This window comes from Penicillium maclennaniae, assembly GCF_028827695.1.
Source record: "Penicillium maclennaniae strain IBT 15551 chromosome Unknown utg000006l:1.0-2513246.0:1.0-2515036.0, whole genome shotgun sequence".
In the NCBI taxonomy this organism is placed as follows: Eukaryota; Fungi; Ascomycota; class Eurotiomycetes; order Eurotiales; family Aspergillaceae; genus Penicillium; species Penicillium maclennaniae.
In genome coordinates, this window is record NW_026623218.1 from 1,564,293 (window position 1) to 1,585,353 (window position 21,061).

At 50.2% G+C, this 21,061-nt stretch overlaps 10 protein-coding genes across 10 annotated transcripts; 6 read left to right on the plus strand and 4 right to left on the minus strand.

The window, feature by feature from the left end:
- Positions 1-911: 911 nt before the first annotated feature.
- N7477_006840 (Guanine-nucleotide dissociation stimulator CDC25) lies at positions 912-2,442 on the plus strand (the record flags this gene model as incomplete). The annotated part of the gene is made up of 3 exons (XM_056968503.1): positions 912-1,517; positions 1,573-2,064; positions 2,125-2,442. 3 exons carry the CDS (start codon positions 912-914, stop codon positions 2,440-2,442), a joined length of 1,416 nt encoding a protein of 471 aa, XP_056821299.1.
- A 624-nt stretch (positions 2,443-3,066) lies between these two features.
- N7477_006841 (uncharacterized protein) lies at positions 3,067-3,589 on the minus strand (the record flags this gene model as incomplete). The annotated part of the gene is made up of 2 exons (XM_056968504.1): positions 3,067-3,472; positions 3,528-3,589. The coding sequence occupies 2 exons, from the start codon at positions 3,587-3,589 to the stop codon at positions 3,067-3,069; spliced, it is 468 nt and encodes a 155-aa protein (XP_056821300.1).
- A 373-nt stretch (positions 3,590-3,962) lies between these two features.
- N7477_006842 (telomere repeat binding factor family protein) lies at positions 3,963-5,945 on the plus strand (the record flags this gene model as incomplete). The annotated part of the gene is made up of 1 exon (XM_056968505.1): positions 3,963-5,945. The coding sequence occupies one exon, from the start codon at positions 3,963-3,965 to the stop codon at positions 5,943-5,945; it is 1,983 nt and encodes a 660-aa protein (XP_056821301.1).
- Positions 5,946-6,617: 672 nt separating this feature from the next.
- On the minus strand, positions 6,618-7,256 carry N7477_006843 (sorting nexin-3; the record flags this gene model as incomplete). The annotated part of the gene is made up of 3 exons (XM_056968506.1): positions 6,618-6,646; positions 6,720-7,041; positions 7,179-7,256. The coding sequence occupies 3 exons, from the start codon at positions 7,254-7,256 to the stop codon at positions 6,618-6,620; spliced, it is 429 nt and encodes a 142-aa protein (XP_056821302.1).
- Positions 7,257-9,493: 2,237 nt separating this feature from the next.
- On the plus strand, positions 9,494-10,113 carry N7477_006844 (cytochrome P450; the record flags this gene model as incomplete). Its single annotated transcript, XM_056968507.1, has 3 exons — positions 9,494-9,581; positions 9,712-9,833; positions 9,904-10,113. The coding sequence occupies 3 exons, from the start codon at positions 9,494-9,496 to the stop codon at positions 10,111-10,113; spliced, it is 420 nt and encodes a 139-aa protein (XP_056821303.1).
- Positions 10,114-10,274: 161 nt separating this feature from the next.
- On the plus strand, positions 10,275-10,571 carry N7477_006845 (cytochrome P450; the record flags this gene model as incomplete). Its single annotated transcript, XM_056968508.1, has 3 exons — positions 10,275-10,304; positions 10,354-10,407; positions 10,461-10,571. The coding sequence occupies 3 exons, from the start codon at positions 10,275-10,277 to the stop codon at positions 10,569-10,571; spliced, it is 195 nt and encodes a 64-aa protein (XP_056821304.1).
- A 396-nt stretch (positions 10,572-10,967) lies between these two features.
- N7477_006846 (WD40 repeat domain-containing protein) lies at positions 10,968-13,316 on the plus strand (the record flags this gene model as incomplete). Its single annotated transcript, XM_056968509.1, has 6 exons — positions 10,968-11,166; positions 11,231-11,326; positions 11,383-11,774; positions 11,839-12,204; positions 12,254-13,019; positions 13,075-13,316. 6 exons carry the CDS (start codon positions 10,968-10,970, stop codon positions 13,314-13,316), a joined length of 2,061 nt encoding a protein of 686 aa, XP_056821305.1.
- Positions 13,317-13,858: 542 nt separating this feature from the next.
- On the minus strand, positions 13,859-14,284 carry N7477_006847 (translocon subunit SSS1; the record flags this gene model as incomplete). The annotated part of the gene is made up of 4 exons (XM_056968510.1): positions 13,859-13,899; positions 13,977-14,004; positions 14,076-14,134; positions 14,200-14,284. The coding sequence occupies 4 exons, from the start codon at positions 14,282-14,284 to the stop codon at positions 13,859-13,861; spliced, it is 213 nt and encodes a 70-aa protein (XP_056821306.1).
- Positions 14,285-14,926: 642 nt separating this feature from the next.
- On the plus strand, positions 14,927-16,287 carry N7477_006848 (RNA-binding protein; the record flags this gene model as incomplete). Its single annotated transcript, XM_056968511.1, has 3 exons — positions 14,927-15,393; positions 15,447-16,057; positions 16,169-16,287. 3 exons carry the CDS (start codon positions 14,927-14,929, stop codon positions 16,285-16,287), a joined length of 1,197 nt encoding a protein of 398 aa, XP_056821307.1.
- Positions 16,288-17,178: 891 nt separating this feature from the next.
- Positions 17,179-21,009, minus strand: N7477_006849 (DUF3659 domain-containing protein; the record flags this gene model as incomplete). The annotated part of the gene is made up of 2 exons (XM_056968512.1): positions 17,179-17,697; positions 17,749-21,009. The coding sequence occupies 2 exons, from the start codon at positions 21,007-21,009 to the stop codon at positions 17,179-17,181; spliced, it is 3,780 nt and encodes a 1,259-aa protein (XP_056821308.1).
- Between the last annotated feature and the right edge of the window lie 52 nt (positions 21,010-21,061).

Below are 21,061 nucleotides of genomic sequence, written 5' to 3' on the forward strand. Positions count from 1 at the left end.
AATCACACGTCGCATGCCTGGCCACCGACTTAGGTTTCGGGCCTGACCGTTCGTTGTGTAGCATCGGATGCCCGACTAGAATCATTCCAGAAGGTCCCATTGACCGCTCCCCCAACCGATTGACCCGTGGACCGGGTAGCGCTTCTGCAGAGAAGCAGGCAAAGGCTGTCATATTAAGAATTGAGCTGCCCCAACGGGTGTTCGGCATAGACGGGTCAGACGGGAATCGAGAAAAGCGGGTATCGAGACGGAAACTAGATTGCTCGATCCAGCTAGTAGCTACTCTATACAGTAGCAGAGAACAGCAGAGCATACATTGGAGACCATTCCTCACGGTGGAGACCTCCCGGCCGATCTGGGGCCAATTCGAGGGGGCATTCGTGTTGGAGGTCAATCATTGCCCCCTTTTTCCCGACTTTTCCTGGCCGTCGGGTCTCCCAGTAGCCTGGAAACTAGGACTCACCTTCCCCCCGTTTTTGCAATTTTATCCGATTTTTCCCCCCCTGGTGATGTGTCGAACGTGGCGGAACGGCAGGGATAACGCTTAAAATCCATCGTTTCTCGCCCCTTCCGATTCATCCAAAGACCCTTGTTATTTCTTTCCCTGCTATTCCTTAATCTTGCATGGTTTCGTGTTCGTTTTGGTATCTTACAAGCCACCGCATCTAGTAACACCACTGACCTATAATACTTTCTTTGTTTTTTTTCTCTCTTTCTTCTTCGTACCTGTTATTCCTTTGCGCCGTCACATGAAGCTCGACTGGCACCTTGCTCAATGTGTTGGCTGCCGGGGTTCAGGGCTATGAGGTAACTTCCGGATTCACATCGCATAAATGCAGTCCATCGGCACTGAAGCAATGTTCGCCCCGGAGAAGAGACCGTATAGCAGGAGTAAGACCCCGTTAGCCGAGATGTCGCAAAGCCTACCTGGACGAACTCCAGAGCCGATTCTATCGTACCAGTCTCTGTTCCATGTTGGCACGGAGTTTCCTCGCTTCACTGTGACTTATCGCTGGTGGGAGGATGAAGCTACGACTGTGCTGTGGGCTTTCAAAGTGCCCGAGATCCGCCAGGTCATCCGTTATGGACTCTTTCGCGACGAGAACTATGCACGTAACTCGTTGCTGAGTCGCAATGCGGACGCGATTGATGCGTTTCTTGTTGCGCTCTCAGAGCCCCATGAACACAAAGTCCTCGCGAATCTATCCCACATGCAGAGGGTAGAGGAAATCTTGCGACGTTCGAGTATCTCGCCGTTTCAGCCCATTCCATGGGGCTGGTTCCCTCTGCCTCCAGGGCATTCGCTCGACGCCCGAACGATCGCTGCGGCAATGGAGGCTGAGAGTCAATTTCAATTCAGCAGAATTGCATTTGAGGAAATTGTGCGCGCCTCTCTTGGGTACAGCGCCGTCTCAGTCGAGTGGTTCCTGCTTCAGCATACCCATCTCTACATTCATCTCTTGGATCATCTGCAGACTTACCCTGAAGAGATCCCTCTTTACATCGATGTGGAAAAAGTAAGCTTGAATTTTGTTCTCGTCCGGTGGAATCGCTCTCATCTTCCTTGACTAGCTATTGCGAAACCGAAGCCCATTCGCCCATCGAGCCCTTGTGCAGTGCATGCTCATTGCTCACCCAGAAGCAGCACTCGATATGCCACAATCTACAGACCTTGGCTTCAATTTTATTGCCGGTCCAATTCAACGCCTTTTCAAAGATCAGCCGCCCAGTCTGACGACCATCCTGAGGATCTTTAGTGTCTTGGCTATCCGCTTTCGACAGCAGTACATCCACACGTCCAAAATAAAATGGCATGCACCCTTTAACACGGAAATCTTATTTTTGGAAGACTGCTTGAATTCGACATCAGCCATGGATCTGGCCCGTACCCTGACAGGTACCGACGAGATGGACTTTTCCAGCTTGTCGCGGCAGAGTATCGTGGCAGATGACGTTGTGGTTAAGAGACTACTGGGCAACTGGCATTCTCTCAGTGTCTCCGTCTGGGAATGCTGTTCCTCACTCCCTGATATTATGATCCCATATTTGCGCGAATGTGCACAGGTCAGTTTTCAAGCGGTCTGTAATTTAGGCACATCAATCTCTGACCGGTGGAGCCCGCAGATCCTCTTTGATAAGTGCAATTACCACTCTCTAACGGCAATCTTGCATGGAATGCACCGGTATAGCATTTCCACGGCGCGATCCCGCGGCTTGAACAGCACTGTTGGAGGAATGGTCGTTCTCGATCCTATTCTCCCACCAGAAACAACATTTCTCACCATTCCAACCCAGAACTATGCCGCTTACCGTCAACACTACCGTGAGTATCCGGGTATTCCATTCCTACTGCCACATCTTCGTGACCACCATCAAAATGGCGAAGGCGTCCTCCAGCCACTCATTCAATACCTGCAAAATGAACACATGTCCAAGGCCTGATGATCAACAACCCACTCGCGCTCCTCGCCGATTTCGGTGAGAAAATCGAAGTGAGAACGGCGCGTGGCGTTTGTAGCTGCCGGAGATTATGCGGTCCAACAGTGGTGATCGTTTCGAATTTTTTTTCTTTTTTTTTTTTCCTTGGGAAAGGGGAAACGTCGCCGCAGTGCGCTGTTTGAAACTAGTTGATCTGCGTTCCAAGGTTACTCATTAGATTGCGTCTGTTTCCAGGGATCGTGTATCTCTACGCTATACCCATTGCTAGCATCTTGCAGCGCTGGGCGTCTGGCGTTGCATCTTTCATTCAATACGAAATCTATACGGGCACGGTGTTTTACCGTGGCTAATCCTAGGAGGGCATACAACGCCATTTAAGGATATTGCGACGTACTTGCAGTTAATCGTCCGGTGACAATCCTAGAATGGTTCCTGCCACGCCTTCACTTGCTCCTAGCCGTTGCCTCGCTCCAGTTTCTCTACATTGTTGCCAATCAGATTGGATCCACTGCGCCCGAGCCGCCAGTTTTATTTGGTTGGGTCATTTACAAGGCCTCCAGGAAGCATACACAGCACCTCTGATCACCAGAACTCATTTGAGCCAGTCATTCTTTTCCCTTGCATCTCTTACTCTTTCTTCCCTAGCGCCTTAGGCGCCTTCGCAGCCCCGAATGCGCCACATAGATATAATAGGCGATTGATGAACAGGAAACCGGTCGCCCCGATATTTCCCCACGTCAGCGCGTTCCATGCCCCGACATCAACAAATGCTGGCCAGCCCATGGCCAAGTACGTGGCGTAAACATGCCCAACGTCGGCAATGGCCAGCCCAATCAGGTAGTTGCGCAACACCTTAGGCTCGGTGCTCGTGTACAATACCCCGATCCCCACTAAAGACAACAAGAAGTATACATTTCCAAGTTGGTAGGCCAGGGCGATAGTGCTGGGGTGGGTGATCGGAGCTTCGACGTGCGGAGTTTGGCCGGCAACAAAGCCGTTCAGGTCGTACAAGGGCGCGAGGGCTCCAAGAACACTATACAAGGTAGTAAGTAACAGATGTGGTTGGAGACGTAACTGTTGGTACCTACAGTGAAAGAGGCTCAAGCACACCGAAGACGATGTGTGGCCATGTTGGGAAGATCGTAGGCATGCTGGTTCTGCGTAGGGTTAGTGCTGCCGCTGCTGCCGCGGAGCTCCGAAGGAGCTTCGCGGCCGGATTGGTGGTAAGACTCACTTCGCTCGAGGTACAAGAGACTAGTGGTGAGGGGGAAGATATTACAGGCTCAGGCGGAGCTCATGAGGGTCACTTTGAGCACAGAATGGCATCCCGAGGTGGATCTTTAACCTCGAGAAAGGGCTGACGTAGGTGCAATGATCCACTCACCGCCCGTCGAAAACGTTATCGTTATCAAAGCTTCGTCACTTCTTCAAAACAGGTCAATGGCAGTCATCATGAACGGCCCAATGAATCAAATATCTTGCATTATCCTTGCAGTCCGCGAGTGACTGCAGATGACCAGAGGATGGATTCCAACGGGTCTTTACGGCCCCTGGATGAATCCCCGCACCGCGAACTTCCCCAGCTCTCTCTACGTATAGCGCCTCTACGGGAGCCGGTCTCAACTCGCACCCTCAGCGCCCCTTCACCATTGGAGCCTAGAGCCAGCGGAACGCGGGAATCGACTGCTATATCAAAGGGTCCAACAGGTGGTGGAACTGTCTCTGCCAATCCCAAAGCGGGTCTTCCAACCGTCACCGAATTCCTCAATGCCGCGCGAACTAAAAACGTCGAACCTGCGGACCTCCATTCGAATGTGGAATTACCGCCCCGGCCAATTCTACCTGCATTTGTTAACCTTCGTGCGCTGGAGCGCTTCCCATTTGCATCTTCCTTTGACGATGACGCACTCCATGGTCAGCGCAAGCGGCGGCGCTTAGACCTTCAGCCCGAATCTTTTAGCGAACACCTACAACTTCCCATCCCTCAAGCCCAGAAAGAGCAACGCCCTCCACCATTTGGTCCCTTTGCTATCTTGAATGGCTTGAACGAGCCGCCGCCTAATGCTGCTCTTCTCCCTCCCATCGAAGCTGGCTCTATTCCACAACTTCTGACAAAACCATCCAGAGGAGATGCTGCTGTTGATCCTGGTAGCTTAGTCTCTGCAAATGGCCCGATACCTGAAGGCCAGCCGACAGAGAGACGTGAAGCCCGGATTGAAGAACTCCTTGGCACTACTCTTGATGATAATGACAATGATGACGCACATGATCATGAAAATACAGAACGACCTTCGCTACCGGATATTGACCATATTACCATGAAGGGACCACGTGAGAAAGGAATGATCGGCGATGATAAGACCCCAACCCCTACAGACGGCGATACGCCTTTATCCCCTAAAACTCGCGGCCGGTCCCGCAAAAATTTGCGGAAGTGGACTGAGGAAGAGACGACTGATTTACTTCGAGGAGTCGTCAAGTGTGGCATTGGCAATTGGACAACCATTCTGGCGCAGCCCGAACTTAAGTTCAACAAAAGGACCGCTTCCAATTTGAAAGATAGATTCCGAGTCTGCTGCCCATGGGCTTACCGTGCGTCCGATCCGAATGAAGCGACCAAGCAATTGCGTGATAGTCTCGCCAATACCCTTCTCAAAGCCCATGCCCAAGGCTCCAGTGATTCCCTTGGCAAGGCACCGGGTAAGATTCAGATCCCGCCACGACCAACACTTACGCAAATGGGGTCAGAGCGAAGCTCTGGGACAGCAAGCTCTGGGACAGCAAGCTCTGCCAACAGCTCGCATAAGCCCTCCACTTCGAGTAGCATGTCCTTAGCGACACCGGACACGGATCCCGGGACTGTACGCAGCCAGTCGATGTCATCTTCAACACAGAGCACACCTCACTCGGAAACGTCCCAAACTACATTGGAATCACTGGGGTTGCCCGAAGCACACGTCACAACAAAGTCGAAGAGACGATCCCGTCGTCCATTCACTACTGCCGAAGACGAAGCCCTTTTGAGAGGCTATGCCGTACACGGGTTCCAATGGACACTTATCCAACAAGACAAGCATCTCAATCTAGGTCATCGCAGAGCGACCGACCTTCGTGACCGGTTTCGCACCAAGTTTCCCCACGCTTATCGTGACGGCGGTTCTGTCAGTGGGAATTCACTTCCACTCAGACAGGGTCCACCTACCGGTACGCTTGGACCGGCGCCTCGTGATCGTCTTTCCAGTGGCGATTCAACCCCGACTAAAGTTCCTTCTATGGCGCCCCGTTCCACGCATAGCCGCAATCCATCCGGCGTGTCCCATACTAACCTTGGTCCAGTTGATCCCGCACTCCTTCCCCCTCCTCAGGGATTCCTCGAGCCCTCTGCTCCCAGTATGCCTGCAGTGTCAGGTCTGCTGTCTTTCTCTTTGGATGAGAACAACGCAGGGCCGTCTTCGCCGTGGGAGGATAACACACTTGCTCCCATGGTCTGGGATGACCTAGGCTGAAGGGCTGCAAAGCAAAACAAAAGTTATGTCTATTTTCTTGTCATTTGTTTGCCTTTTTGAAATATTTGGACCTTTCATTACTCGTTTGATTTCGCATTTCGGGTGTTTTTTTGATTGTCTTCTGATATCCCTCAGTACACGATGGCTCTGTTTAAAAGTCCTTGAATGAATACTTCCCATATAAAGACATGGCCCAAAGATAGAGGATCGCTCATGAGAGATGTACGATGGAATCCACACCGAGTGAGTCGGATCCTACAAATCATCAAAGTAGTACGATCAATACTCCCAAAATAGTCTGAATGTTCAAAGTTAGTTTCGTGCCTCCAATACTGCCACTTCCACTGGAAGAGTTCATATCGCATAACCTCGGAAGAGTACCAAGTTAGATTTCAGACACAGTCGGATCAAGCAAAATTGCAAGAACACAACAGAAAAGGCAATCGCATCTCATACAAGTCTTTATTGGCTCACATTTTGCTTTTCGGGCAGACAGTGTCATTGGTTAACGATGTCACGGGCAAAGAAAAATGTCCGAGCGTAATCAGAGAACAACAAGGCCCCAAAAAGGACTAGACAGAATTTGAAAATCAAGAAACCACGCTCAAAATTGCTAGGGTGGATGAAAGAGAACAGAAACAAAGAAAGCAAAGAACCCGTATGCATATCATTCTACCACGCATTGCGGTCCCAGTTCGGGTCTACCATAATCAATTAGTATACCAGCCACATGGAATTCATAGTCCAAGAATTCAATGGAACGAAGAAACTCACCCTGTATAAAACTAGCGAGCACCTTGCTCCCCGTCTGCAGCAGCGGGTGTCCCGCCACAATCTGCAGGAACCGCTGAAGCCCCTCGCGTCGGTGCTCGATGACGTCGTCGCTGAACCGGTTGGTGAACACCTTACCCGGCAATGGCGGGATGGTAACGCGCGTACTCTCGCGCTCCAAAATATCGCGGAAGTACTCAAAGTCCGAGTATCGGCGGCGCACGACCGAGTGCTTCAGCTTGAACGCGGGGATATTGGTGCGGCACACGATCTCGTATGAGGTGTACATGTTTCGCGACGTGCCGTGCGTTTGCGGGTTGCGCACCTGGTGGGTCGGGTCGTTAGCTGTTACTTTTCTGGGGAACTTGCGGATATAGCTTTGGATGAGGGGTTGGGCACGAGACACTTAGGAAGAGTGCCACATATGGCCCTGTGAAGATATAAATTGGCGCGATAACTTACTTCAATCTCAAGGAAATTCTCCGGTGGCCCGTAGATCTCCTCAAAGGTCTGTTGGCGCGACTCGGGGACGGACTGCATGGTGGGCTTGAGGGAGTGGGTTGGGCTGAGAGGGGATGGCGCGGACGAGGCCGAGGTTACGATTTGATCGGATAAAAGGGATGCGTGAGGCCTCAGTCGCAGGCTCGCACAGTCTTTTGAAGAGTCGTCACGTCGTGATAAGGAGGAAGTGGGGAGCCAAGTGGGAATCATCTCGCTATCGGTGACGATGATGCGGGAAAATATTTGATCCGCGATCTGGGGCTTATCGCCGTTCTTCTGCTATATATACTTCTTGATCTCCATATATTCTTGGTTGGTTTTATTTCCATTCTAGATACTGCCATCTTTTCCCATATTTGCACAGCATCGCAAATAAAACCAAAGTTCTACCCAAGATACTCAAGCATTGCCTGAACACCAACACTTCGGCCTTCGGGCCATCATTTCGCGAGTATGGTGGCAAGCAAGTTTCAGCCGGACATTGTGGCTCATAGGGTGGTGGCGGCTGGATTTGATCAAGCTGAGAGAGCGACAAGGGCTGATCTTGGATTGAGAGATCTGATCCGGCGGAATGAGCTGCCTTGAAACGGTGGTAGACGACGAGAGGAATCAACCCAACGAAAACCACGATGAACCCCAAGGCACCGAGGATAATACCAGCCAGTGCACCCCCAGAGAGTCTTTCTAGATGAGAGCTTGAGAAAGAAGATATAGACCCGATGGCCACCGTTCCATCATTTATGCAAGTGGCCAGAGTGAAGAATTGAAATCTTGGTTCTGTTGCACACCATTCATTCATCCTGCCGACTGTATCTACTCGAAGGGAATGATTAGTATGAGAGTTATTTTTGAAGCTCCCTGAGGAAGGGTAGTACCGGATATGGTTTCATTTCCACAATTGGAGAAGCAACAGACGTAGTTGAGCATGGCATTAGTCTTTGGCTCGCACCAACAATACTTGTCGTTGGACGCGCAGACCGAGCTCAGCTCGATAACAGTGAGACATGAGATCTTGAATGATTTTATGTCAGCCTCGTCCATCACTTGAGAATTTGATGTAGCCTGATTTGTCTGACTCAAAGAGACGACCACCGCCCATACCGCACAAACACGATTAGAGCTGTTGCTCGGATAACATGAATCAACGAAATCGAGAAGAGTAATTTAGAGTGCGGAATTCGTGGAAACGAGCCTGGCTGTTGCAAGGGAGAAGTGCAAGCTTCATGGCGTGGGTGATGGAAGGCTTTATTTAACAGGCCCAAGACAAGAATGTGAGACGGCAAGAACGGCTATCGCCTAAGCTGAGGCATATGTGAGCTGCCTTCCATTGTTTAAAGCAATAAAACGCCACGAGGCTGCCCTTGAGGCCATGCGCCAACATTGGGCTCACCCTGAATGTTTCCAGGCCGTCAAAGTCCCTCGGGCAATCTTACATGCTTTCACGCTTATCGCCATCTTGAGCAAGACTTGAAGGATAATTAAAAGAGCCTTTAAGAAAAACCCAGTTCTATCTCCATAATGATCTGAAACTAAAACTATAGGTTCTGTCGCTGTACCTCTCTCGCATGCGAGAAATGAATGCTTGTAGCAAGATGCCGTGCAAGGGTGGCCCTGGTCCAATAAGGCGATACAAATTACAACACTTCTGGGGTCTGACTTAGTTCTTTGAGCCCTTTCTGATCCCGTTGGCATTTCAGAGAAGGGTTGGGTAAGTGCTAGGTAGGAAGGCTATTTCAGATCCAACCCCATAAGATGGACCTTACATTGAAAGCTAGGAGAAAACAGTTCAGAAACCAGGTGCTTTATTCATGCTGTTGAATCTAATCCTGGAAAATCAGCAATGTTCTGCTTCCACAAAGTCACAAGTAAACTATAATTTGACAGCGCAGTCTAATTTTATTGATTTAAATTCTCATCGACGTTAATGTGGAGGACCAGAACAACCAGATGTGCTAAACCGAGATCTTTGTGTTTGTCTCAAATCATATGATATCTCTTCACTTAGCAAACAGTCAAAATACTCCTTGATGCTTGAGCCAATGTCAGAGCAAAGCATCTAATAAGGAACTGGACAAGCCGGTCTGCGGGGCCGACCTGCCCCCGAAAGGCGTGATAAAGCCAGTATTTACCAATGAGACACAAACCCCCCGCTGGGACCAGCATTAATGATACGTGAGTCAAGACACTGACACGTACTTTTAAACAAAGCTTGACGCAAGAAGAAGTATTTGAGCTCAGTCTTCTCCGCGAAGGATCTGCATGAATATGAGCCATACATGACGGGGACCATTGGGAAGTTGCTGGCTTGTCTCAATCGTCAGACTGAAGTTTCAGACCATGCCCAAATTGATTTCAATGTTTACTGTGAGTTAAAAGAGCAAAATCAAAGAACGGCGAGTGCTAATTGGGGAAAGCGAACTACTTGGCGTTCGATGTCATGAGTAAATGACAGCCCGCTAGACAGTGATGAAGGCTGTAGACTGATCCTATGCAGGTGACTATTCTTTCGGTAAAACATTTGGATTCCTCGACAAAGAAGAAGACTATCACAATCTTATTGCTACTGTCGATGCAAGAGGAGAGGTTCTAAATACCTTAGGCCATCTCCCAAAATGCGTCAGACCGATGATGTTGATCCATTCTGGCCCCCGGGCTTGCGGGCTACCTCAAAACTAGCTTCAACTAGCGAGAATGCTACCAACGCCGAGGCGCCGGAGACGAGCAGAAAGATCTACTTTGGTTCTTGTTCAAAGCCAAGGATCCGGAAACCGGACAGCCACTACCGGAGCAAGAATTAATCGCTGAGTCCAACTCTTTCATTGTTGGCGGAAGTGATACCACAAGTAAGACATCGACAGATGTTGTGGATACTGTGTCTCACCTGCCCAACATATAAAAGCATATCCAGTTGGAGCTGGACACTGCGTTTCCAGGTCCCATGTTGGCAAGCTGGGTGAGAATCCACTTCCATTTCTAAATGCTGTGGTCCGAAAGGCAATGCGGCTTAAGCCTAATAGCTCTACAGGATGAGAGTGAGTAGTTTCATGTGGAGGAATCATGCTTGCAGAGAAAATTATACCTGAAGGAGTGAGTAAACCGACATGCCTGCATGTAACACGCACTCACTAAGATGTAGGCCCTCGTAAGCGTATCTACGTTGTGTATTCACCATGACCCTGCAGTTTCTGCAGTAAGTAAGCCTAAAAAAAAATTTGGAAGATCTTGAGACCGATATAATTCCAGGAGGCCGACGACTTTGATGTTTCGCGATGGATGAATGATAGTGCTTCTGAGTCTTCAAATTCATTTTATCCATTTTCATTCGGGCCTCGAGCCTGCATTGGAAGGAATTGAGCTATCTTCCTAAACCCACATTACTGTATAGATAGCTAATATTTCAAAAGTTTTGCGCAGATGGAGATCCTGAAAACCCTGGCAACACTACTCAAGTTTGACATTCAGAGAACCAGTCTTGCCGAAACACGGGTGCGCGAAGGCTTCATTGTCAAGAATAGCGAGTATGAAGTGAAGATTAGCCTAGACGCTGATGGGGAGAGCCCTACTAAGAGCGTGACTGCATGTGTACTTAATATTCAGAAACAAAACTCTCCGCCCTTGTTTAAGTATGTTGTGGATCCTATTTTCCCGGAGTTAAGGGAATTAAGCGTGAAGATGACATAAACTCGGGAAGCGGCGGTGACTTATCTATGGGCGTGCTATCGATAAGCCTTCTCCTCATCAACCTACATCATGAGCTCACCAGGGTCGCCCCCTGACTCAAGGGAATCAGCTGGAGATATGCCAGCCTGGCATCCGGCACAAGAGTGGCTGGAGGAAGACGACGAGGTAGACATGGATTACCACCCTGCGTTGGAGGGAACAGAGGACGAAGATGGCTGGGAAGAGACGGAGATCGAGGACGAGGCTATGGGCCTCGGAGTTTCGGACGGTGAGATTGGAGCGGGCTAATTGGCCCCATTCTGAGGGGATGATTCTAACAAGGCTCTCGGTAGACACTCCGCACATTAGTATCGGCAATATCCAGATTGAGCTCACTACAGGTGGTCCCGACGACGGAGAAGAGGAGGGCAATGGCGGCCAGGCTCGTAGTAAGTTCAAAGGCCTAGATATATTCTCTAGAGAGTCTCCGTTCACGATCTTTCAGTTCCAGCATCCAGATTATTTGAATTACTCGCATCGAGCGGCCTTCAGCATATTCTCCAGTCCAATGGATGGATACCCAATCCGACCGGGGAGGAGGAGGAGGAGGAGGAGGAGGAAGAAGACGATGATGACGAAGACGAAGATCCAGACTACTATTTACCGACGTTCCGACACCGATTAAGAGCAAGGCGGGCCAGAGGAGAGCCTCAATTCCCCAAGGTCCCCAGTGATGCGGGGACCGAACTGATGGGCGAGGGCCACTTTGGGACCGACCAGTACTATGTCGACCGGCTCAAGAAGCGCAAGGCGGCATTTGCCACAAACCTGATGTGGCGAGAACTCGGCGTGGATGCATATGGAGTTCGGAGGAGGGCCGACCAGGCAATCTCACAGGTAAGTGGGTTGTGGATACACCCGAACCTCTATGGACCACAACTGACCCAAACATTCCATACAGAAAATGATACCAAGCTCCGCAGCCGATAAAATCATTCATTTTGATTCACGCAGTTATTCCGGTCAGTTTTCCGACGATGGAAACTTTTTCTTCTGTTGCGCGCAAGATTTCAAGGTTCGGATGTACGACACATCGAATCCATACGAATGGAAATACTATAAGACTGTCCGCTACCCACTTGGTCAATGGACAATCACGGACGCTACCCTCAGTCCCGACAATCGTTTCCTGGCCTACAGCTCAATACGTAGTCAGGTTTACCTTGCCCCAACAGACCCAGAAGATGACTCTGATCCGAGTCAACTAGACTTTGCTCTTTCAGCCAACCAGGGGCGACGTCAGAGCTGGGGTAGCTCCCATTTCGGAGTTCGTTCTGATACTGTGCATAGAATGTCATTCGCTAACTATCAACCAGATATGGTCTCTGCGATTCTCTGGAGATGGGCGCGAGATCGTTGCGGGCACATCCGAGGACTCCGTCATTGTCTATGATATCGAAACGAAGCAGCCAGTCCTCAATTTGCGAGATCGTCACCAGCATCACGTCAATGCAGTTTGCTTCGGCGACAAGTCATCTCCTCACCTGCTGTACTCAGGATCGGATGATTCAACGCTACGAGTCTGGGACCGTCGGTCAATGGGCGATGGGCGTGAAGCTGGTGTTTTCATGGGCCACACGGAAGGTCTCACATACGTTGACAGTAAAGGCGATGGCCGATATGTTCTCTCCAATGGCAAGGACCAAACTATGAAGCTCTGGGATCTGCGGAAGATGATGACGACTGCCAACTTCGACAATATCGACCCCAGCAGTTTCACAACTGGCTTTGACTACCGCTTCGAGAAGTATCCCGAGAACTTCTATGAGCCGCATCCGTATGACTATTCAGTGGTCACCTTCCGCGGCCACAGTGTCCTCAAAACCTTGATTCGCTGCCATTTCTCGCCACCTGGAAGTACAAACTCTCGCTATGTCTACTCTGGTAGTGAAGATGGAAAGGTATACGTGTATAATATGGATGCCACGCTGGCTGGTACGATTGATGTCGGTACAGCCACGCTCAACTCGCGTCCCCGGGAACCAGATGTCTCTGCGACGGCATATGAGATGAGTGGAGAGATGCTGTGGAGAACTTGTGTTCGTGATGCAAGCTGGCATCCGAATGCTCCAGTACTAGCAGGTAATATTCCTTTTTCTCTAAGCTTATCTGGAAACCGGAACTGACATGCACGTAGCAACCTCATGGAATGGATGGGGATTGTCTACAGGCACATGTACTATGCACTCCTGGAACGATGGTGCTTCGAATGATGAAGGTGACCCACCTATTGGCAAGAGCTACGACGATAGGCTTAGATACGTTTCCGAGTTCAACGACTACCGGGAGATTGCCCCAGCAGCCCGCACTCGACGACCGCTGCGTAGCCGGCCAGTACGCCGGGTATTTGTCGAAGAAAACGAAGATGCTGAGTGGTGATCTGGAAGACAAAAAGTGTGGTTCTCATTTCCAAAAAGATTCTTCTGGGCTCATCTTTTTGCAATTGGGGGGATGGGTACCCGTATATAGGTCCACATTTAACTGTAGGCATAACGATTTACGATAAGTATACAATCGCAACTTTGGTCTATACAAGTCGCGCCTGCGTAAGCTGTAGTTTTGGTGCCAGTAGCTACTAGGATGACTTGAAAGGGCCATTTATTAAATCAAAATAACAGGAACCCCCTATTGGTACAGGAACAATGCTATGTGGTATCTCAAAGATGACGACGAGGCACTCCTCTCATCGCATCCCAAAACGAAGTGCTAGGGTGACAAAGTCACCGGCAAGACAAATTACGGAACGGCTCGAGTTGGGACCCGAATTGTTCAGATCCGCCCTTGCCCAACGCCCATCAAACGACATTGCCATTGGATTTTAGTTATCAAATGCGGCTGTTCCGTTTTGATGGGCGGTTTATTCCTCGTGCTCATTTGTTCGGTCGAAGTTGTCCGATTAAATTATCGACAAGTTGACACGTTTATGCGCCACCAACGAGGACCTGGTTGACGGGGATGTGGACTGTAGAGATGCAGTGTGAGTGCCGGTTTGCGGAAAAATACGTTTCAAAGATGAAGATTGCCATCAGTAGCACTTACTCAGCTTGACGAAGTATCCAATGGCGCCCTGGTTTCCATGTTAGTCAATCTGTCGCGTGCGATCGATCGCTAGGATCTCGCCAATGGGAAAGTACATACCATAACCAAGAAACCCATGCCGACGGCCTGGCTAATCTTAATGAACTCGCGCTTGTCAGCTGTAGACTGTGTCAGCATTATCGAGTTCCAGCGCACTGTGACTGTCACAAAGATGTGGACGAACGCTTGGTGCAGCGGCGAATGAAGAGGGTGCCCTCCCGGACAAAGTCCTTGGGGATATCAGCAAGTTCTTGGAAAGTCTCAGACATGGTGATGTGTGAACAAGAAAAGGAGTGAACGGATGAAGGGGAGGGGGCTAAGAACGTCTGGACAAATGGCCTTTCTGGGGTTTCGGAGGCGCTTCGGAGAAACGTGGTTCCGAGTCGCAGCTAAGCTCAAAGTCGCGCCGTCTTTCTCCCCCTTCTTCTCGCTCCCGACTAGTTTACCCTGCCTGGATTGTTTCTATTTCTCCTTTTGTCCCACAGCTATCTGTGCCGTGCGCTGCTGTGGCCAGTCTCCTTTTGCCTGTATTCCGAGCTTGGAAGAGCATCTCTGTACGCGCCCCTTCACCTGGGCCTGCTAACACTCGGGACACCATTGATCGCCTCGGATTGTACGTATGGCTGTGCTTTTGCGTGTTTTGCGTGTCGATTTGCCTTGATGGTCTCCTGCCATCGCTTGGAGGTTACCATGCGATAGGCAATACCTTGTCATCTGAATGTCGCTCGAACATTGGAATAGGAATCATTCTCCATGCTAATTGTCGTCCTGTATCTACAGACATGTACTCTCCTTGAATCCGGAAGCAAGAGGCAATCAAGAAGAGAAGGGCCTGTGTATTAACCAACCTCGCTTTATCCAAAATCGAAATACTTGCTCAGAGCCTGTCCACCCGGACTTTCTAGTTCACAATGGCTACGGAAGATGATAACTTCGATATTGACATCTATGGGGATGGAGGAAATGAGCAGGGAGATCAGAACCACGACGACTCAGAGCTTGTGCTAGATGCTCCGGAACCTACGCCTCAGAAGGCTCAATCAGGGCCCCAGACCCAGCCTGCGCCTAAGGCGCCTTCGGAAAGTGTGGCACAAATGAAGCCTCAATCCCAACCAGTCCCTTCGTCGAATGGAGATCACGATATGTTGCAGCACAACACCCCGCAACAAGGTGTCCCGACTCCTCAGCAAGGCGTGAAGCGCAAAGAATACGATGATCGCCCGATGGATGACGCTGCTACGACAGCTCTTCTCATCTCAGACCTTTTCTGGTGGACAACTGACGATGATGTCCGCGGCTGGGCAGCTGATGCTGGTTGCGAACTTGAGCTTAAAGACGTGACCTTCAGCGAGCACAAGGTCAACGGCAAGAGTAAAGGGTAAGAGTAGCATCACTTCGATCCCAATCGATTCACTGACTCTGTGAGCATAGCCAAGCTTTCGTGGAATTCACCACTCCCCAGGCTGCCACGGCTGTTAAGCATAAGATCGAAGAATTCGGTCTAACAGGCCGGAAGTACATGGTCAACTACACCAACCCTCACAGTAACCCCTTCCGGACCCTCCCCAAGGACGCCCCAATGCGTAAAGATGGCAATCGAGGACCTGGCGGCGGCTTCAACGCCGGCGGCAATAACAACAACATGAACTTCGGCATGAACAACAACATGGGCGCTGGTGGCTTCCGCGGTCGTGGTGGCTACAACAACCGAGGTAATTTCAACAACCGAGGCGGCATGAACAATTTCAACCCGATGGGCGGCTTCCAGGGCGGTGCTGCTCCCGGCGGGAATATGATGGGCGGCTTCCAGGGTGGTCCTATGGGTGGTGGCATGCAGAACTACGGCTTTCACAACCGCGGCGGCATGATGGGTGGCGGCATGCGCGGCGGACCTGGTGGTATGCGCGGTGGCCGTGGTGGAAACATGGGCGGGAACATGATGGGCATGCCTGGTATGAACCCGATGGGCGGGATGGGTATGAACCCCATGGCTGGCGGTATGAATCCTATGATGGGTATGGGTGGAAACATGGGCATGCAAGGTGAGTAACTAGCATCACGTCTTGTTACGCTCCTTTCGTCCGGTTCCTTTTCGTCCGAGCCTGAGTCCCCCTTTTCATGATCTTGTGCTGACAAGTTTCTTTGCACTTCAGGTCAAGGATTCCAAGGCCCCAACCCTGCGTTCAACCAGGGTTTCTTCAATAACCAGGGAGCTGGAGCTGGAGACGCATCGTGGAACCCCCATGGTGCGAAGCGCAGTCGACAGGAGTAATCTCTTCGTCACTTATCATTTTCTTTGTGGAGCTGGCTACGGCGTTTTACCAGTCCTCAATCAGTCATGTTATCGGCTCTTTTTCGCTCTCGATCAAGTTTATGGAATCATCATTCGGATCGACTTTATTTGACGGGGATTTTCTTCGCGGCATCGGGAGGGAAATGGAACATCTAGCTAGGTAAGGCTCGTTCTGGCTCAGGCGGCTTGGATATCGTCTTTTCTTTTGATGTATTAGATGCAATTCGATGGTGTTCTTTCTTTCTCTATATGTACTTTATAACCACCAATTGGTTGATGTACTGACATCTCGGTTTGATGTGGTTTGATATGATGCTTGTTGTCATCGACAAGTCTTATTGGAATAGCACATGAATTTGACACGACTTACGAGATGAACAGCTGCGCATGAGGAAAATGTGACACCACAACGCTAGGTAAACACCAAATTTGGCGCTGAACAAGGCTACCCTTCACACCATGCTAAGCGTCCTTTTCACTCCATCTCTAGGTCGGCGCTTGCCCCTCTTTGTGCCTCTCCATATCTACTCAGCAAAGCTGTATGAACGGGGTCGATGATACCTTCATGAGCGATCTTAGCCAACTACCACAACTGGGGGAAATAGGCGGCTACGTCATCATTAATTAAATTACATGTATTCTTCTGACCCAGCTGACTATGTCCTGGACAGCGAAGAGAAGGCAGGCCTGCAAGAACCCGGATCATATTGAGATCAACTATGTAAACTATGTGAGCTGCGTGAACTCGAAAATAAATATTAAATCTCAACTTTGGACCAGTCAAGAACGTAGAAAACCCGAGAAACGTGGTGTTGAAGCTTGGTAACTCGTACTCATCCATCCCTATCCTCATCGTGGCCATGATATTCCTCAACCAGACAAACCCAACTTCCCACCGACATTGCCCAGACCAAGACCACTGAGAAGGTTGTCAATTCCCAACCCACCAAGAAGCCCTCGAACAAGACCTCCAAGACCAAGACCATCAAGGAGTTTACCAAGAAGTCCCACAACCCCACTTAGGAGCAAGCCAACGGCTGCAATGATCTGGAACAGAGGTTCGGACAGCAAATACCAAAGTGGATTGATCTTCTTCTTTGCATGAGGCATGTCAGCGATGCGCCGACGACCATTCTCAATGGTGGTGGAGATCGTCTGCGAGAGTTGCTTCAAAAGATCTGCCAGCTGGTATTCTTCCGGTGTTGCATCGCGCGATACACTCCGGGCTTTGGCGGAGGCTGCAATTTGTCCATCCGGGTCCAGACCTCGAAGGGCTCCCTTGCATTCTTGCAGCATACTTCCGGCTTGTTCAATGATAGGCTTCACTGTCTTGACTAACTGTTCTTCATCAAGCTCGTCGCGGGGTGTTCGATCTGCCCGCTCAATATGCTGGCCAATTCGTTAGTGACATGCACATGAGATAAAGCAGAGGGGCCTTACCTCAGTGATCTGCTTGCATAGAGGTTCAACGGAATCCAGCGTCTGTTGCACAATTGAACACATCTTCTTTGCTAAATCTCGATCATGTTCCTCCTTTTCCTTCTGTTCAAGTTCCTCTGGAGACAACTCAGGCTCTTCTTGTTCGGGCTCGGGCTCGGGCTCAGGCAACTGCTCTAGCAGGGTGCATTCGCCGATCTTGTTGCCATCGTTATCCACGATGTAGCCATTGTCATCAATGGTTTTCCCAACCAGAGACTTCAGGTTGCCCTCCGTGAGTTTACCGATGAGGTTGCCATCTTCGTCACGCACTTCTCCGTCTCGGTTGACCTTCCGGCCACTCATTGGATTGATATCGCGCGGCTTTTCCTCTGGAGTCCAAGGCTCTGACCGACCGATGACGTTTCCAAGTTTGTCGATCACTTCTCCATCTTCGTCGACGGCTCGGCCTTTCAATCGGAGGGCATCTCCTTCAATGAGTCTCCCGACGATCTGACCGGTGGAATCGGTAATGGTGCCGTCTTTGGTGACCACTAGGCCCTCAAGCCCATAGAAAATACCCTCTGGCTGCTCTCTCTCTGATTCAGGAATCAGTTCGACAGAGCCGAGCACTTTTCCATCATCACTCCAGACTTGACCTTCAGCGTCGACTTGCTTGCCAGCAAGCTTCTTGGGATTGCCAGAGATGAGACGTCCCCACACGGATCCATTTTCATCAACGACATTTCCTAGTTTGTTGACCTTCATGCCTTCAAGACTGGATAGATCTTGTTTTTCTTCTTCCTCTTCTTCGGGTGGAGTATAGGGCTCAGCCCGTCCCTTGACATTGCCTCGTTTATCGAGAATATCCCCATCATCGTCCACAAGGAAGCCTTGCAATTGTTGAGGATCTCCTTCAATAACCTTGCCGACAACATCACCAGATTCATCCTCCACGAACCCGGTTTTTCGAACCACCAGATCTCCCATACCTCCAAAAGGCGTGATGGTCTCGCGTTCATTCTCGGGAATCAGAGTAACCCGCCCAATAACTTGGCCACCATCCCCCCAAATTTGGCCTTCGGCATCAATCTTCCTGCCGGCCAATACTTTAGGATCACCTTCGCTGACTTGAGCAACAGGGACTCCATCTGGACCCATCACGTTTCCAATCTTATTCGGGGTCAGGCCTTCCAATTCTGAAAGATCGACGGCTTCTTCCGGTTCGGGCTCGGGTTCTTCCCAGGGTTCTGCTCTTCCCAGAAGGTTGCCTCGTTTGTCAAGGATATCACCATCATCATCAACAGCTCTTCCAAGAAGTTTTCCAACTTCACCTTCGACAACTTGTCCCACTTTGTTTCCGTTGGCGTCGTGGACCCAGCCTTCCTCAGCAACGAAAGGCTCTTCAAATTCCGCGAATGGACCCTTCTCTTCCTCGTCTTCCACAGGAAGAGTCTGAGCTCTGCCGATGACATTTCCTCGATTATCCCAGAATTGGCCTTGGTCGTCAAGCTCGACACCGTCTCGAGAGAGCTTTTTGGGGTCACCCTCGACAAGTTCCCCAACGGGGATCCCATCGCTATTGATAATCTTGCCAAGTTTGTTGCACTTGAAGCCTTCAAGCGTGGAGAGGGGTGGTAGTTCCGGGATGGTATCTTCGGCAGTTTTTTCAGGCTCTTCCATGGACTCTTTGGTAACCAATCGAGCTTTGCCTAGAATATTGCCATCTTCGTCTAGGACCAAGCCCTTTTCGTTCACAGTGTTACCAATGTTTTCTGATAGATCACCGTCCTCCAATTCACCAAGTACAGTTCCACTTGGATCGACTATTTGTCCTTCTTCATTGACTTGGAGGCCATCGAGAATTGAGATATCGTGTTCGACCCCTTGTGCCGTTTCTTGCTGCATTGCCATTGCTTTATCGGCAACCTCCCCAGCTACCACCTCCACTTCTCCTATGATCTCGCCATCATCATTCAGGATCTGGCCTTGTTCATTAGGTATTTTTCCGGCCAAGGCTTCAGGGTCTAGGTCTTCTTTAATCTGACCAAGGACGCCACCATCTTCATCCAGTATCTTGCCTTCATCATTGATGGGTTTATCCTTGAGGATGGAAATTCCTGGCAGCGACTCGCCGACGGAATCTTTCACTTGGTCAAGTTGCTCGCCAGACTCTTCAGAAGAAAGTAGCTCGACACGGCCGACTAAATCGCCGTCGTCATCAAGAATCTCGCCATTTTCATCCACAGTCCAACCCACCAGCTCATCAGGATTGCCTTCGACGAGCTTCCCCAACACTCGACCAGATGGGTCTTTGACTGAGCCGTCTTCCGCTAGAGGCAAGTTTGCGAGGTCTTTCAAGCCTAGGGCTGCTTGGTCAGGGAGTGCTTCGGTCTTCCCAGCCACTTCTTCGCTGAGAAGCTCCACACGCCCAATCAGATCACCATCCTCATCAAAAATCTCTCCATTTTCACCAACAGTATGACCGGCAAGATTTTCGGCCTCACCCTCAGCTAGTCGGCCAATTTGATTGCCGTCGTCATCGAGGATCATTCCGTCTTCTCCAACCTCAAGTCCAGACAGAGCAGACAAATCGGTGGGTAGAGGTGGAGCTTTCTCCGTGATCTCTCGAACTTCGCCTCCCGCTCCATCAGCAGCTGGCTGAAGTGTGGTCGTGATGCTCTGCACACCCGTCTGCGCGCCACTTGCTGCTTTTTCCTTTACAGAGTCAGGCAATTGAGAATGGAACTTGTTGGCCTTATTCGCAAATGTTGCAAGACCCGAGGCAGCATCTTTGCCACGTTGGAAGTATGATTTTCCCGTTGATCCAGAAGCCTGCGGTGACTCCTTTGCGGCGTCATCTCGCTGTTCCCCGTTCACTTCATCTTCTCCTTCAATTGAGCTTGTTTCATTGTCGACCAACTCTAGCGGGCCTTCATTGTCTTCGTTTGACTCGGTTGGTACATCCGCGTCCTCAAGCTCCACTTCATCGTCTGCCTCGACCTCCTTTTGCTTTGGAACCTTTTCAGTCGCTTTTTGTGGCTTTTGAGGTGAAGCAGGTGCCGGAGACAAATTCTTCAAACCTGGAGGCTTCGACGATTCCGTCGGAATGCCGTTGGATTTGGACTCGGCGGTCGCCTTCCGCGCAGGAGTTGTCTTTTTGGACAATTCCGGCTTCTTCCTTTCTGGTAAAGATTTTTTAAGAGCTTGGCCCTTTTTCAAGGGAGTGTCAGGTGCACCCGAGACTTTCTTGTCAAGTCTAGGCTTTGCGTCTGGAGTCGCCATTTTTGCAGTCGTACTATTGCTTTCGCTGTAATTGCAGGTATCACTTTCTGTC